The 16227-nt window shown below is 46.6% G+C and overlaps 1 protein-coding gene and 1 pseudogene across 1 annotated transcript in view; one reads left to right on the top strand and one right to left on the bottom strand.

The window, feature by feature from the left end:
- Positions 1 to 2267: 2267 nt before the first annotated feature.
- Positions 2268 to 16227, bottom strand: part of GALM (galactose mutarotase) — an 85029-nt gene continuing 71069 nt past the window's right edge. The window contains exons 5-7 of the mRNA XM_006151357.3: positions 6755 to 6896; positions 4807 to 4981; positions 2268 to 3360 (exon numbers count right to left, since the gene is read on the bottom strand). Of these exons, the coding sequence (XP_006151419.1) occupies positions 3283 to 3360; positions 4807 to 4981; positions 6755 to 6896 (395 nt within the window). The 3' untranslated portion in view covers positions 2268 to 3282. The remainder of the gene's footprint in view (positions 3361 to 4806; positions 4982 to 6754; positions 6897 to 16227) is intronic.
- LOC106735160 (60S ribosomal protein L31-like) overlaps positions 14443 to 16227 on the top strand; it is an 11558-nt pseudogene continuing 9773 nt past the window's right edge.

The following is a 16227-nucleotide window of genomic DNA, read 5'->3' as shown; positions in this document are numbered from 1 at the left end:
CCACCGCAGTGGTATGTAATCATGCCACAAACCCTGCTCCAACTCTCCAACCTGTTGGGATTTGGGGCATTCACACAAACACCTGGTGTTTTTCAAGTCACCAGGGCCAGGCCTCAAACCACATGGTCACCATATGGAGATCCAGCACCCTTTACTAGGCCGCAGAGCTGGGCCTCTGATTCCCATTTGGAGAAGAGGATAATTTACTGTTCTCATGCAATGATAGCCGGAAGTGCTGCCCAAAGCATCTGAGACTATGATCCGGGTACCTGAGTTGGAGAAGTTGGAGGAGGAGATAAATGCTTCCATTACAAAGAGGACACGCCCATCAAAACTATTTAAGTAGCCCTTGGAAACGTGGTGCAGTTGTTTAAAATGGAGTGATAATGAAGACTGGCCAGGACCCAAGGCATGCTGTGCCCTCCTGCCCTCTGTGCAGGTCCAGTATTTTTCACATTGTACTTTTATTACAAACTATCGTGACATTGAAACTTCCTTTAGTCTTCCCAATTTGCACTGTCATTTGTAATACAATGGTCATAACATTTCAGCCTCCATACCAGGGTACCTTGGTCTTCACAGCAATGTGTGTGCAGTTTTCTTTTTTTAATGTCTGACGGCACGTGTACTGGCTGGAGAGAGACAGAAGGAACATGAAAAACCATCCCCCCAATCCGTTCTCCATTCTCCTCTTGGGATTTTGGGTACGGACGCAAGCAAGCACACTCATGGTGCCTAGAGTGATTTTCAAACTGCTGTGTCTGGGACTTGAACCACGGAGTCCAGCATTTTAATCACCACCACCTGCTGGCCCTTTTTAAGACAGCATCTTTCTCTCAGTTGCTGGGACCACAGCTGCATGCCACTGCCCAGCTCTTGGACAGTGTCTCATGTTACTCATGCCAGCCTTGAGCTGCTCCGCTGAGGCCGGTCCATACGGAAGATTGTGGGTCCAGTTCCCCTTTCGACCTATGCATGTCAGGCATGTGCTCTCATGATCCTGGCTGGCTGGGGGGATGGACCCTGTTGAGGGTACTTATTTCTGTCTGTCATGCTCATGAAACAAGCAAAGGAAAAAAAAATTCAGTTGTCCAGAGAACCTCAAAAGAATGTGTGATGGAAGTATAAACTGGAACACTGAACAGTAATCTGGGTAGACCTCCACTGCCCGCTCAGACCCAGCAGGGAAAAGAAATAGGACATAGCTCCAGGCTCCCCAGCAATTGCTCAATGCTGTGGCTGCCTGAGCATTTGTCCTCCACTCTTTCAGATCTGTCATTACATGCACAGGGAGGGCCTGAGGATAAAGAACTTGACGAGTGGCCAGTCACAGGGCCTGTCCTGCAGACCAATACTCATCTTCCAGATAATTATAGTCTAATCCCTTTGTCTCTAAAGTGAGTGCTCTAGGATCCCAAGCTCTGTCGTGGTGCGAGTCTACATTTAACTGTTACATGTGTATGTCCTGTTTCCCCCAGAGAGGTAAGACCCAGCCAAGGACTGTGTGCAGTATGGCTACTCAGAAAACCCATGCTGAAATGAATTTTAAAATAATTTCTTTGGTGGGACCAGCAGTTAGCGTAATGGCTATGTCACTGGACTACCATGTAGTCGACCGCAGTTTGAATCCCAGACCTGGTGGCTTTAAACTCACTCCGGGCACACATGCGTGTGTGCTGTGCATGCCTGAGATCCCAAGAGGAGAATAGAGAGGGAATTGTCGTGTAGCCATCCCCCCTGGAGGGTGATTTCTCTCTGTCTGGTGAACGCATGTGCCCTATAGGAAAAAACCTCTAAAAAAATAATTTCTTTGGTTAATTTTTTTTAGAGGTTTGTGCTATAGGGCGTGTGTGCTCGCCAGACAGAGAGGAAGAGACAGAGAGACAGAAAGGGAGAAATCACCCCCCGGGGGGATGGCCACACCGCAATCCCTCTCCTCCATTCTCCTCTCGGGATCTTGGGCATGCACGCACGTGCGCCTGGTGTGAGTTCTAAGCCACCGGGCCCGGGATGCGAACCACAGTCGACTACGTGGGAGTCCAGCGACATAGCCATTACGCTAACTGCTGGTCCCCCTTTGGTTAATTATTGATTGTAAAGAAAGGAAATAAGAAGAGCTGAATGGCCACCAGGTAGGTAGCTTTCCTCTAGGAAAATGCTGGGGCCTCCATAGAACACAGTAGACTCCAGAACATTCCACTGCTTGGCTTACTTCCCACAGGTCCATGCTCGACAGACTTAAAGGTGAAAGAACTGGAGTCTTCAAAATATGCAGATTTTGGCTTTATTTCAACTGATTGGAGTATATGATTGTAGAAAATATGTTTGTTTACAAATTACCAACCCAAACCCATTGATGATTCAACTGTCCAGGAAGAGGGGGGCCACCCTTGTCTACCAAACGTCTGTTCCTGGTGCAAAGTGTAACCTGCATGGTGCTGGAAAGGCGAAGCACTCTCCTCACGCTGCACAACTCGTCTCCAATGCCTTCCTTTCTCCCATACCTTGGCAGGGCTGAGCTGAGTTTTCTCAGTTCACCTCAAGGCAGAGAATCTAATTGGCAGATTCTTTCTGGGTGGTTTGATCTTGCACTTCAAGTCATACCACTTCTAAGGCTAAGAGAGAATTCAAGTCAGCCTCATGCTTCCTATGAAACAATCTGACAAGAAAGACTGAGGCCAGACCCTTCTTTGTCCCTCAGTCACCCTGGAAACGGTCTGGGACACTAATGCAGAGGTAAAGAAGGGGATTTGATTTGATTTTCATGACCTGAACTCAAGCCCTGGCTACGGTATTTGCTAGCTTGTGGGTCTCTCACCCTCTCTAAACCTGTCAGCTCCTTCACTGTCAGTCGTCTGCCTTGCAGAGGCACGGGTCCCTCTGCCAGCGTGCTAAACGAGCTCAGGTGACCTTGTTGCACAAGAGCGGTCTGAAGTAAAGGAGAGGCAGAAAAGCGGTGAGAGTAGCATCAAAGAAGGTGAAAAGTGGAAAGAAAAGAGGCGGGGTGGGGAGGTGGAACTGAGGACTGTGTGTGTACCTGTGCTCTACCTGTGCTCAGTACCCTTCTGGGCTGGGGTCAGTCTATAAACATGGCCTGGAGTCAGACACTGGGAAAGGAAATCAATATTCAAGCTGATGATCGTGACAGCCACCATTTGTATGATTTTAGTTCACAGGATCATTTTTAGAGCTTCTGAATCTTCATCTCATCTCTGGACAGAAGACAGGCTGCAGAGGGTTCTCCCAGCCTGGCCCTGGACAGGGTCACATCTTCCTACTTCCTTAGGCCACAGAGAACTTGAACCAGGTGGTGTGGTCATACTCCTCCCCAGGCCTCAGCAGCACAGGAGGGAAGTGGGGCTGTGAAGGGGAAAACAACATGGTTACTCTGTGAGGCTGACCTGCACAGGAAGGTTCCGGGTTTGCATCCAGAAACCTCCCTGAACATATGCACATGCCCATAAGCCTCTCTGGCTGAGGCCTCACCTTGGCAGCCCACACTGCCCCTTCAACCATTTGGGGGTATGCTTCAGGACTGGTCTCCAGACTGGGGCTCCGTAGAATGGTGCAAGTACAGAGACTGTTTGCTATTGACAATGATATGAAGAACTTGAACCATAATAAAAGTCAACCACAGGGGCCGGCAGGTGGTGTGATGGTTAGGGGCGCTGGACTCCCCTAACATGGCCAGCCACGGTTTGAGTCCTGGACCTGACGACTTGCTTTCTCTCTCTCTCTGTCCCTCTCTGGTCAAATTTTAAAAATAAAGTTAAATAAAATAACTTAAAAAAAAAAGTCAACTATGAAGTCCACTTGTCAATGAGGGAAGCCACGTTTTGATTTACATCCTGATGCAAGGAGCCTCTTACTAGTGGCTGCTGCTTTGAGGAGCACATCTGCAGAGCATAGCTAGAAAAGCAAGTGAGGTGGCAAGAGAAGATGTGGAGGATCTGCTTAAAAATTGTTGCAGGGTCAGCCGGCAGCGTGGTGAAGATGGCTGGATCCCACGTGGCCAGTTGCGTGGCTAGCCCGCCCTGGGCCTAACAGCTTGAAAAACATGCCAGAGTGAGTGCTCTGGGCTCCCAAGCTCTGCTGTGGTGCAACTACATCTAACTGTTACATGTGTATGTCCTGTCTCCCGTGTGTGTGTGTGTGTGTGTGTGTGTGCGCCCAAATTCCCAAAAGAGAGAAACAGAGGAGAAGGAATTGCATATCACCATCCTCCCTATGGGGAGGGGGTGCTTTCTTGCTCCCTTTTTCCCCTCTCCCCTGGCAAAACAAAAACAAAGTGTGGTCTGGACCAGCAGTTGACGTAATGGCTATGTTGCTAAACTCCCATATAGCCCACCATGGTTTGAATCCTGGACCCGGTGGCTTAAACTCACACTGGGCACATGTGCGTGCGTGCCCAGCATCCCGAGAGCAGAATGAAGAAGAGATTGTGGTGTGGCCATCACCCTGGGGGGTAATTTCTCGCTTTCTCTCTCTCTGTGTCTTTCTGGCGAGTGCACACGCCCTATAGCAAAAACCTCTCCAAAAACAAAAACAAAAGGTGTGGTGTAGACGATGAGTAGGTGCTGGTGAGAAACACTAAGCTGGATAAAGGCTCTGAAGGTGTGAGACCTGAGCTTTTTCAATGTGTACATCCCACGTCAGAAACTTGCTGTGGGTTTTCTCTGCTTCTCATGACTTGGGGACGAGAACAACAGGGACTCTTGATTCATACGACTTGACACGAGTGTCCTGACCTCTCCCATATAGCAGGACCTTGGACACAGCACCACTCTGACAGTGCTGTGGTTTTACCTGATTGACTGCATCAGGCCAGTTCTGGGTCTCAAGGCAGAAACCCGAGTGCTTGGGATAGACCACTCCACTCTTGCCCTTCAGTGTGCCATCCAGGAAGTTGCCTGTGTAAAACTGGACCCCAGGCTGGGTGGTGTACACTTCGAGGACTCGCCCACTTCCAGCATGATACACCCTGGGGATGAAGACAAGCCACATGAGTCTGGTGCAGAAAAGCAGGTGGGGAGGGGCAGAAGCTGGGAAGGTGCTTTGAGACCGTCTGACCCAGCGTCCGAGCAGACGAGATATAAAGGGGAGAGGAAGATGGGATGAGTATGATAGAAAATTCTTCCAGTTTCATGGGCTGGGCATGAGAAGGTGCCTTGAGAATCTTCAATAACGGGACCAGCAGTTGGCATAATGGCTATATCGCTGGACTCCCATATAGTCAACAATGGTTTGAGTCCCGGATCCGATGGCTTAAACTCATACTGGGTGCATGTGTGTGTGCATGCCCAAGACCCCGAGTGGAGAATGGAGGAGAAGGGATTGCGGTGTAGCCAACCCCCCTGGGGGGAATGATTTCTTACTTTCTGTCTCTGTCTCTATCTGGCGAGTGTACATGCCCTATAGCAAAAGCCTCTCAATAAACCCCCTAAAAAAAAAACCCCCCAAAAAAAAAAAAAAAAAAAAAAAAAAGACGCCTCAATAGCAACTTTTCCATGATCTTGTCTTCTTTGGGAAGAGCAAAACAGATTCACCCCAGCCAGCTAAGGGGCAGAGTGGGGAGGGAGCAGCCAGGTTAGAGAGAAGCAGGTTAGGGTCCCAGAGGGGCTTCGTTCTTGTGAAGCAAGGCTCAGAGAGGAAAGTGGGTTAGCTGGAGGACCCCTGTAGGGGCGTGGCACTGGGACCCTGAGACACAGAATGTTTTTGAAGTTTGTTCTTTTCTCTATTGGAGTTTGAATCGTTTTCTATGTTTTATTTCAAGTCCATTCATTCTGCAAACATTCGCTAGTGCCACATATGGCACCAGGTGTTAGGGCGGTGGCGGGGATTCACGAAGATGAAAAGCGCAGGAGCGGGGGATTTAGTGAGGAGAGTCTGTCAAACTAGGCCGGAGTGGGTGGTGAGTACTGCAAGAGAAGTGCAGCCCCCTCCTTCCCTGGGAGTAGGCAGGGCGTCAATCACAAACTGAGAAAGTGGAGGCTCTGGAGGTTCATGACCACAGAGCGACCGTGGTTGGGAAAACTTAAGGCTTCTAATAGAAAATGGGCCTTAAAGAACAAGGAGATGGGCTGCAGCTGTGGCCTGGTGGTTAGGGGAGCTGGACCCCACATGGCCGACCATGCAGTTTGAGTCTCGGACTCAGAGGCTTGAAAAACACCAGGTGCATGTGTGTATATGCCCCAAATCCCAACAGGATGGAGAAATGGAGAAGGCACTGACCATGCCACATTGGGGTTGCTTTCTCCCTCTCTGTCTCTCTGTCTCTCTCTGGTGAGCACAAAAATTGACTAGGAAAATTTTTTAAAAATGAAAGAACTAGCAGGGCTAGGGAGAGGAGGGATGCTGAGGGAAGCATCCAGGGCTAAGAGAGAAGGACACACAGATAATGTGGGCGGGGTCAGTCCTACAGAGCTTACTTCTGTCATGGGAGCTTTGAAAAGATATGCATAGGGACAGGTAGGTGACATAGGGTTAAGGTGCTGGACTCCTACAGGCCAACTGCAGTTCAAGTCCCAGACCTGGCGGCTGTCTCTCTCTCATTCTCCTCTACCCCCCACCCCTGCCCTGGTCAAATTGAAAAAGAATAATACTAAATAAAATTTAAAAAAAAAAAAAAAGAAAGAAAAGGAAAGACATGGATGTGCTATTTGGTCCCCCCACTCTGCTCTAGCCAGAGGAAAAGTGCCTCAAAGAGTTGGCATCTCCTCTTCCCTACTGAGGGAGTACATGAAAAGGACCTGACCTTGCACAAAAATGCTTTTCTTTAGATCCCTTTAGGCAGAAGTTGTGGTCAAAACCATTAAGGCGGAACTCCTGCAGGTGCTTCCCAAGCTCCACTGGCTTCCTCAGATCGAAAGCGGTCCCTTGCACCGGAGCAACTTCTCCTGGAGGGAAGAGGCAGGAAACAAAGGTGATAAATGCTCAGACAAAATCTTTCTATGCAGAAGTTTAAAGACCCACTGCCTCTACCTCTCAGACTTCATTTCAACTTACAAAGAAAGGACCCCAGATCCTAAGGAGAACGGATTATTAGATTTCCTTAATTAGAATATGCTATTGAGTGCAAAATGCAGCAACAGTAACATTCCATGGACAAAAACCAAGCTAACACGCAATTTCCATTCAGGGCTAAGTGGGATAAAGGGTGATGGCCATCCTAAGCACTCCGTCAGTCACCGTGCTGACAGTCTGCTGTAGTGCTGCAAGCATTACACCTAGCTCAGATAACCAGATGCTGAACAAGTCCTGAGATTAGTGATTCTCAAACTATTCTTGGACCATTAATAGCCAAAGGGATATTAGCAGCTACCCCACCCCAATCACTTCCTTGATCTGCTTATAGACACTACACTGTAGCAGGGGCTATTAGGAAAAACACTGGGTGGGCCAACAGGTGGCGTGGTGGTTAGGGCACTGAACTCCCACATGATTGACAGCGGTTTGAGTCCTGGACCTGGTGGTCTCCTTTCTCTCTCTCTTTCTCTCTCTCTTTCCTATTCTGTACCCCTCTGGTCAAATTAAAATAAGTAAATAAATAAAATTAAATAAAAATAATTATTTTTAAAAGAATTATTTTTATTTAACTCCATTTATTATTATTATTTTTTTAATTTGACCAGAGAGAGAGAGAAAGGGAAAGTGAGAAAGCAAGCCACCAGGTCCAGGACTCAAACCGTGGTCAGTCATGTAGGAATCCAGCGCCTTTATCCACCACGCCATTTGCCGGCCCAAATAAAATAATTCTTAACGAAAAAAACACTGGGGGGCCAGCAGGTGGCATGGTAGTTAAGGCATTGAACTCTCATATGGCCGGCTGTGGTTCAAGTCTTGAACCTGGTAGCTTGCTTTCTCACTTTTCCTCTCTCTGGTCATACTGAAATAATAATAAGTACAGTTGAATGAAATAATTCTTAAAAAAAAAAAAATCATGGAAATGGGACCAGCAGATGCCGTAATGGCTATGTCACTGGACTCCCACGTAGGCGACTGCAGTTTGAGTCCCAGACCTGGTGGCTTAAACTCACACTGAGCACATGTGCGTGCATGCCCAAGATCCCGAGAGGAGAATGGAGGAGAAGGGATTGTGGCGTGGCCATCTGCCCTGGGGACTGATGTCTCACTTTCTGTCTCTCTTTCTCTGTCTTTCTGGTGAGCGCACATGCCCTATAGCAAAAACCTCTCAAAAAAAATAAAATGTTCATGGAAATGGGGCCACAGGTCATGTGGAGGTTAACGGTGCTAGACTCTCACATGGCCCACAGTGCTTCAAATCCTGGACCTGGCAGCTTGCTTTCTCACCTTTTCCTTTCTCTGTCTCTCTCTGATCAAACTGAAAAAAAAAAAAATTAAATAAAAATAATTCTTTAAAAAAATGCATGGAAAAACTGCCTGGCTCCTTAGCACAGTGGCTTGAAAAACATGCTGGATATGGGTGTGTGCATGCCTGAAATCCTGATGAGAAGGAGAAATAGAGGCAGAAGGATTTGGGCTTGACCACGCCCCACAGGAGAGTGCTCTCTCTGGTGCGTGCCCGTGCCTCCTCTTAATCTCATCTGTTTGTGGTATTTGCCTACATGCACTTATTTTGTGTACTGAATAGATTAGCTAAGGTTATGTCTATTTCATGGGTTTATTTTTTCTTCCTCCAATAAAGTAGCTCTTGGATTTACTTATTAGTACTATTTTTTCTTACTTTTTTCAAAATCATAGCTTCTGATTCTATTTTTATTAATGTTTTCATTCCTTTGGGTTTATTTTGTCATTCTTTTTCAAATATCTTGCATTAGACGCCTGCTTCATTTATGTTGATTAATGAAGTACTTAGGCCTAAAATTTTCTTCTGAACAATACTAAGCTAGATCACATGTGAAGAGTTTCCATTATATAATAGTAGTAACATAATACTTCTGTTATGTTATATTCCAATATATGAAGTGACTTCAAAAAGGTCATGGGAAATAGGATTAAAGTATGAGTTTATTTTGGTGCAAGAAATTTTGAAATCCATGTGTAGTTTTTTTTTGACTGTCCTAAATTGTTCATTAGGTATGAATTTTACAAACATTTCTTAGATCAGCAGTAGTGGTGGAGCTGGAGAGTGTTGTGCCTTCTCCGAGCTGCATGGCGAGAGCCGCCAATAGTGTGCTGGAACTTGTGGCCCTTTCCAAGGCCTGGCTCTTGCGGCCTGCGGATGTCAGCCCACGCATCTCCCTGTGCTTGTGGACTGGCTTGGTATCCCCGGGTGTCAGGGTTTCTTCTGATAGCTTTATGGAATGGATCAATGAGGATAACCTGGAAGAATTTGTATGTGGACTCTTCACCCACCCAGTAAGAATTCAGGACTCTAAGAGCCCCACAGAGGCGTCCAGCTGCTCCTCTGCAACAGACTGGAGACTCCGAGCAAACCTGAGCTGTTTAGCACCATGATGCACAGGCTTGCCATAGGTTGCACCCTCGGGGACTGGGCGTTTGCGGCCTCCACGCCGCACTCGAGTCCGGTATATCACATAACCGTGCTCCGCCCAGTAGCCCAGTCTGCGCGCTTTGTCCGCGGGGTGGGGTGGGGTGCGGCGCCCGGTGCAGCACCAAGAGCTGGCAGTACGTGGGACTGCTGCTTCCGCCACAGCTCCTGCATGTACTTGTATGCGCCCATCTTGGCTTACCTGACGGCTGCCGCCAGACGGAAAGGAAAGCCACGTGTCCTTTGTTCATGAACTCATTTTCTGTGAACTGTTTGAAAGCCCCTTACATATTACATTTCCTTATATATAATTATGTAGTATAATTGTTTATTATGTTATTATAATACTGTAACTATATTACATTATTATAATTATATATAATGTAGTTATTTTCTAGTTATCCCTAGTTTTGTGATTTTATTTATTTTTTATTCCTATTATAATTCAGAGGGAATTAAAACATTTCTAGGTCTATACTGGCTATATGACTTATACTTCATGAAACTAGCTGCAGGTTTTTTTATGGTCTTAGATATGGTCATTTTTTTGCAAACCTTCATTTTTGTTTGTTTCCTGTATTCCAGAGGATCTGCACGCTCACCAGAGAGAGACAAAGGAGGAGGGGAGAAACACCTCCCAGTGAGGCATGGTCTGGCTGCAGTCCCTTCATCTCCATTTCTCCCTCCTCTCAGGACTTGGGGCACACATGCCCAGCGTGTTTTTCAAGCTGCAGGGGCCAGGATTCAAACCATAGTCAGCCATGTGGGATTTGACTCCTTTAATCACAGGGCCAAGGAACCTTCAATGTTAATTCCATTCTTTGTCATTCCAAAATAACTTGAATTATAATGGGTGAGGGAGATTGAGAGAGAGAGAGACAGAACCCTCAACAGGATCTCGGTGCTCCAATCCACCCCCACCCCCAGCTTCAGTCGGCTCTGATTATGGGCATGCACGTGTCTGGCACACACAGGGAGGTCTCCTGAACCTAGAACTTGTTCTCCTCTTGGGATCTTGGGCACACATGCACACGTGCCTGGTGTGATTTTTCAAGCCACTGGGTCAGGGACTTGAAAAATCAAGTCAGCTATGTGGGAGTCCAGAGATGTAACTGCTACACCATCTGCTGGCCCTGAGGTTACTTTTGGCTTGCATTTGCTTGGTTTGCTTTTGCATGCTTATATTTTCAACCTTCCTGAGTCACTTGGTTTGTACACAGCATTCTGTCAGGTTTTGCTTTGGGATTCAAAAGACTGTTTAATAGAGGCATTTAATGACATTAATAGAGCATGTATAGATTCTAAATATTTAGTTCAGTCATTAGACTTCGCAGTATGCTTCTATGTTATGACTTACACTTGTTGCTTTTCTGTTTGCTTGTGTTTTTTATTTATAAGGTTTGTGTTAATTTTTTTAATCACCAGAGGGCGTGTTACTCTATTAGAGAGAGAGCGGGAAAATGTGTGCAAGTGCGCCCCCTAGTGGGACATGGTTACGCTGCAATCCCTTTTCCTCCATTTCTCCATCCTGTCAGGATTCTGGTCGTGCATGCACATGCGTGTGGAGTGGTTTTTCAAGTCACGAAAACTGGGATTCAAATCATGGCTGACCATATGGGATTTAGCTCCCTGCACAGGGCTTAACCCCTGCAGATAGGGCTGGCTCTAGAATGTTTGTGTTTTTGTTTCACTGGTTACATCTCTATATAAAATTGATTTCAGTATAACATATTTCATGTTCTTTTTCTTTAACAGAATCTGCTCTTTCTTCCTCCCTTCTTCTTCCTCTTTGCTCCCTGGGAAAGGAATACGGAAGCCGTTCTAATGAGGGCATTTTCGTTTTCCTGTAGATGGTGCTAGAGACACAACAGAAAGAGCTTGCTTTACAAACCATTCACCTCAGAAAATTGTCAGGCTTCTCAACACTGATCAGTTTGGGGAGAATAAATAGTTGAGCTTTTTGGATCTCTAAGGTCAAACGGCAAATCTTGAGTGGTAGTGACCCACCTAAGGCAGCAACAATTCCTTATCAAACAATTAGACGAGGAAAAAGAAGCCACTATTCTCATGGGCCCAAGGAGATTTTAATCTTCCCAATCCACATTCTGAGTTGCAACTTACATTAGACTTTCTTCCCTAACCTTATATGGTCTTCACTATGTTTACTTCTTCCTTAAAGCCACACTTGACTCCAATTCTGACCTTTATGGCAGTCTTAGCATGACTGCCAGGTCAGTCAAGACTGTTTATAGTTATTTCTCTTAAGGTGTGACTGTAGAAGACTTTATGAAGGAGAGTCACAGGGCATATTATAGCTATTTCCCTCATACTGAGCAAACTACAATCAATGTTGGCTTCTGCTTTTCCCCCTAGAAAATGAGATTGCTATTATTTGTGGCCTTATGTATTGCGTGGAACGATATGACAGGTGGTATGCCTGAACATCTTCATGAGGATGGCGTGATCATGCCAGGGCCAGATTTCAGGACAACATGTGAGGTCATCAGGAAATTCATGACTGATTTTTCTGTTTTTCTATGCAGAAATGCATCGTGACTTTCCCAATGACCCAATATAAAAGCACAGAGCAGAGGCTAGAGAGGGTAAGAGTCAAGAACAGCAGAGAAGCTCTGACTTAAAGTTAAAACTCGGGCTAATTCAAAAGTGAGGTTTTTGCTAAATGAGAAGAAAAAGAGAAAGTTCCTGTCTATCTTTTCCAGCCTCACACTTTGACAAACTCCTTCATGCACTTAAGAGTCAGGTATATGGCACCAGCAGATGGTGTAATGGCTATGTCACTGGACTCCCATGTAGTCGGCCATGGTTCAAGACCCAGACCCGGTGGCTTAAACTCACGCCAGGCACGTATGCGTGCGTGCCCAAGATCCTGAGAGGAGAATGGAGGAGAAGGAATTGCGGCGTGGCCATCCCCCCTGGGGTGTGATTTCTCGTTTTCTGTCTCTCTGTCTCTGTCTTTCTGGTGAGCGCATGCACCCTATAGCAAAAATCTCTCCAAAAAAAAAAAAAAAAAAAGTCAGGCATATCGAGGTATTGGATTTCTACATGGCTAGCTGCAGTTCAAGTCCCAGACCTGGTAGCTTGCTTTCTCACTTTCCCCTTATCTCTTTCTGTCTCTCTCTCTCTGATCAAACTGGAATATAATAATAATAAAGTTCAATAAAATAACGTTTTTAACAAAAAAGAGTCAGGTATATGGAAAACGTGGAATTTGTTCCCCAGATTCACCATGTCTTTGGATCCTTTCTCAGAATGTCTTTCCTGTGTCTCCTACTCTAATAATTTAAGAATACTCTCAAATATAATTTCCTCTGTGACAGAGTCTAATCTCTGCAGCCAGGACGAATCTCCCTTTCTACCTTGTGTCCATTGTATTTAGAGCAGACCTTCCCCGAACATTCATCATATTATGGCCTAACTAAAGGATTATATAGTTATTTGTCTACAAGGAATATGAGTTTCTTTCTTTCTTTCTTTCTTTTTTTAAGGTTTCTGCCACAGGGCACATGTGCTTGCTGTAGAGAAATAGAGGGAAAGTGAGCAATCACCCCCAGGGGAGATGGCCATGCCTCAACCCTTTCTCCTCCATTCTTCTCTTGGGATTTTTGGGCATGCACATACATATGCCTGGTGTGATTTTCAAGCTGTCGGGCCCAGGACTTGAACTGTAATCAGTCATGTGGGAATCCAGTGCTTTAACCACAATGCCACCTGCTGACCTGAATGTGAGTTTCTAAAGGGCAGGAATTGTGACCTTCATCTGCATCCTCTGGGCATGAAGCAGGTCCCCTACTTGACTGAAATAATCAATGAAGCAGAGGCAGTAAAAACAGGGGCCACTGTGGATGTTGTGCTGTTCTGTGACCAAGTTAGAATGAAAGATTTAGAAAGAACCTTAGGAATGATCTCATCCAGTCCCCTTGCTTTCCAGATGAAGAGGTTGAGACCTAGGCAGCTAACGGGACTTGCCCAAGGTGACGCATGCTCACAGTGTCAGAGTCTCCAGGCCTCCACCGGGCACTTTCCGTCTCACTCTGGAGTGTCTGCCCCTGTTACAGGTTCGCCAGGGCCCCTGGGTACTCATGACTTTTCTCTGTGAATCTGGAAGATGAATGTACAGGTCTCCTAACTTGGGTTAATCTGCATATGAGTTTGTGCTTTGATGCTAAGAATAGAAGGAAATGTCAAAATAGCTCTCAGCAACGCTGAGTGTATAGAAAATGGAGCGGAAATAGAAAGGGTGCCCTCTGAGAGGATGTCACATCGTTTGACTTCAGTTTTGAAGCCACCGAAAAGCCAGAGTGTGGCAGAGAAGCTGTTCTCGGAAGCAGATGTCCTATTCTGAAGGCTGACTAGGTGAGTAGGATGGTCTGAGCAGCAAGGCCGGGCAGATGGTGGGCCCTGACCAAGGAGGCGGGTTGAGCTCTGGGCTGAGGGGCAGCTTCAGACAACACTCAGGACTGCAAGGCGTTCTCAGGAATTTACAGTGACATCAGCAGCTGTGGAAGGTGTGGGGGCTGCCTTAACTGGGGTGAGTTTTGTAGGAGAATACAAAGAGCATGGAGGGGAGCAAGAGCTGGGAGCATGTGCGGAGGGGTGACAGAGTGAGACTTCTGGTCTAAGTTAGGTGTGGGAGGGAAGCGAGGCCATGACAGGGTGAGGGATGGTGAAGGGCACTAGGATCAAGGGGTTGTGGGTTCTTGTGGGGGTGAAGAATTATTAGAGCTGGGGCCAGATGGAGGCACAATGGCAAAACATGATGCTCTGAGAGGGCTGCCCAACTGGGAAGGTTCCGGGTTCATGTCTAGAGACCTTCCTGCATACACTGGTCACGTGTGTGCCCATAATCCAGGACTGGGTGGGGCTGGGGTTGGAGTGTGGCAGCAAGACCACGTCGGGAGTGCTGTCTCTCTGTTACTCTCTTTCATGGAAGTAAAGATATAAACTAGTCTTCCAGTTTAGGCCGGGCAGAATGGCTCCTGCAAAGAAGGGTGGCGAGAAGAAGAAGGGCCATTCTGCCATCAACGAGGTGGTGACCCGGGAATACACCATCAACATTCACAAGCGCATCCATGGCGTGGGCTTCAAGAAACGTGCCCCTCGGGCACTCTAAGAAGTCCGGAAATTTGCCATGAAAGAGATGGGGACTCCAGATGTGCGCATTGATACCAGGCTCAACAAAGCTCTCTGGGTCAAAGGAATAAGGAACGTCCCATATCGAATCTGTGTGCGGTTGTCCAGAAAACGAAATGAGGATGAAGACTCACCCAACAAGCTCTACACTCTGGTGACCTATGTACCTGTTACCACTTTCAAAAATCTACAGTCAAGGGAGACCAGCAGTTAGCATAATGGCTATGTCGCTGGACTCCCATGTAGTCGACCGTGGTTTGTGTCCCAGACCCGGTGGCTTAAAACTCATGCTGGGCGCGTGTGCGTGAGTGCCCAAGATCCTGAGAGGAGAATGGAGAAGAGATTGTGGCATGGCCATAAAAAAAAAAAAAAAAAAAAAAAAAAACTACAGTCAATGTGGATGAGAACTAACTGCTGATTTTCAAATAAAGTTATAACAGCGATGGGACCAGCAGATGGTGTAATAGTTATGTTGCTGGACTCCCATATGGCTGACCATGATTCGTGTCCCAGATCTGGTGGCTTCGAACTCACGCTGGGTGTGTGTGTGTGTGCCCGAAATCTCGAGAGGAGAATGAAGGGGAAGAGACTGGCATGGCCATTCCCCCTGAGGGATGATTTCTCGCTTTCTGTCTCTCTATCTCTGTTTCTCTGGTAAGCACACAGCAAAAATCTCTCTCTCTAAAAAAAAAGAGAGAAACAGGGACAAGGAGAGGAGAAAGCATCTCCCATGGGGAATTGTCATGCCATAATCCTCTCCGTTGTTCCCTCCTTTCAAGATTATGGGCAGGCATGCACATATGCCTGGCTTGTTTCTCAACCTGTCAGATCTGGGACTCAGACCGTAATGGATTCAGAAGCCTTAACCACCAGGCCATGGAGCCGGCCTGAAAGATAGACATCTTAAATAGTAATCATGGCGGGGGAGAGGCTGGCAGGTGGCATGGTAGTTAAGGCACTGGACTCCCACATAGTTGACCATGGTTCAAGTCCCAGACCTGGGAGCTTTCTCTCTTTCTTTCTCTCTTCCCCCACCCCCTATCTCTCTCTGGCCAAACTGAAGAAATAAAAATTCAATAAATAATTCTTTAAAAAAAAAAGTGATCATGAAAGGCTGCAATAAGAGGTAATAATGAAGTGAAGGTTTGACCTGACCCTGTGATGCAGGGCTGAGGAGATGAGAAAGGTGAAGAACAAGGTCTTTGGAAGAGAATATTTGGAGAAGTTGAGAGGTTAGGGCAACAGCAATATGGGTATTGAAATAATTCAGAAGAATGGCAAGAGTGGTGTTAGAATGACAGCCAGGCACGAGGGGGAGAGACTGGGAGTGGGTTTATGGCTGACTCAACAAAGAGAATTCACGTGTCACTCTGGCAACGATAGCTTCATTTTGTTAAGATGAAATGGATCTGAGGCCCTGCTTTAGGAAACATGGAAATGGTGGCGGTAGTTGGAGTCCTTGTGACAATCTCTAGGTTCCCCCGGAGAGGAAATGGGAGGAGATGGGTTATATTTTTTGGTGTCCCAGTTGGTCAGGTCCCCAGCATAAACGTTTCCTACAGGACCTGGTAGCTAAGACAGCGTCAGGAAAATTCCAGACACTT

Source organism: Tupaia chinensis, unplaced genomic scaffold, assembly GCF_000334495.1.
Source record: "Tupaia chinensis unplaced genomic scaffold, TupChi_1.0 Scaffold000317_1, whole genome shotgun sequence".
NCBI lineage: Eukaryota > Metazoa > Chordata > Mammalia > Scandentia > Tupaiidae > Tupaia > Tupaia belangeri.
Note: the sequence above shows the minus strand (reverse complement) of the source record. Positions and strands in the feature narration are given on the sequence as shown.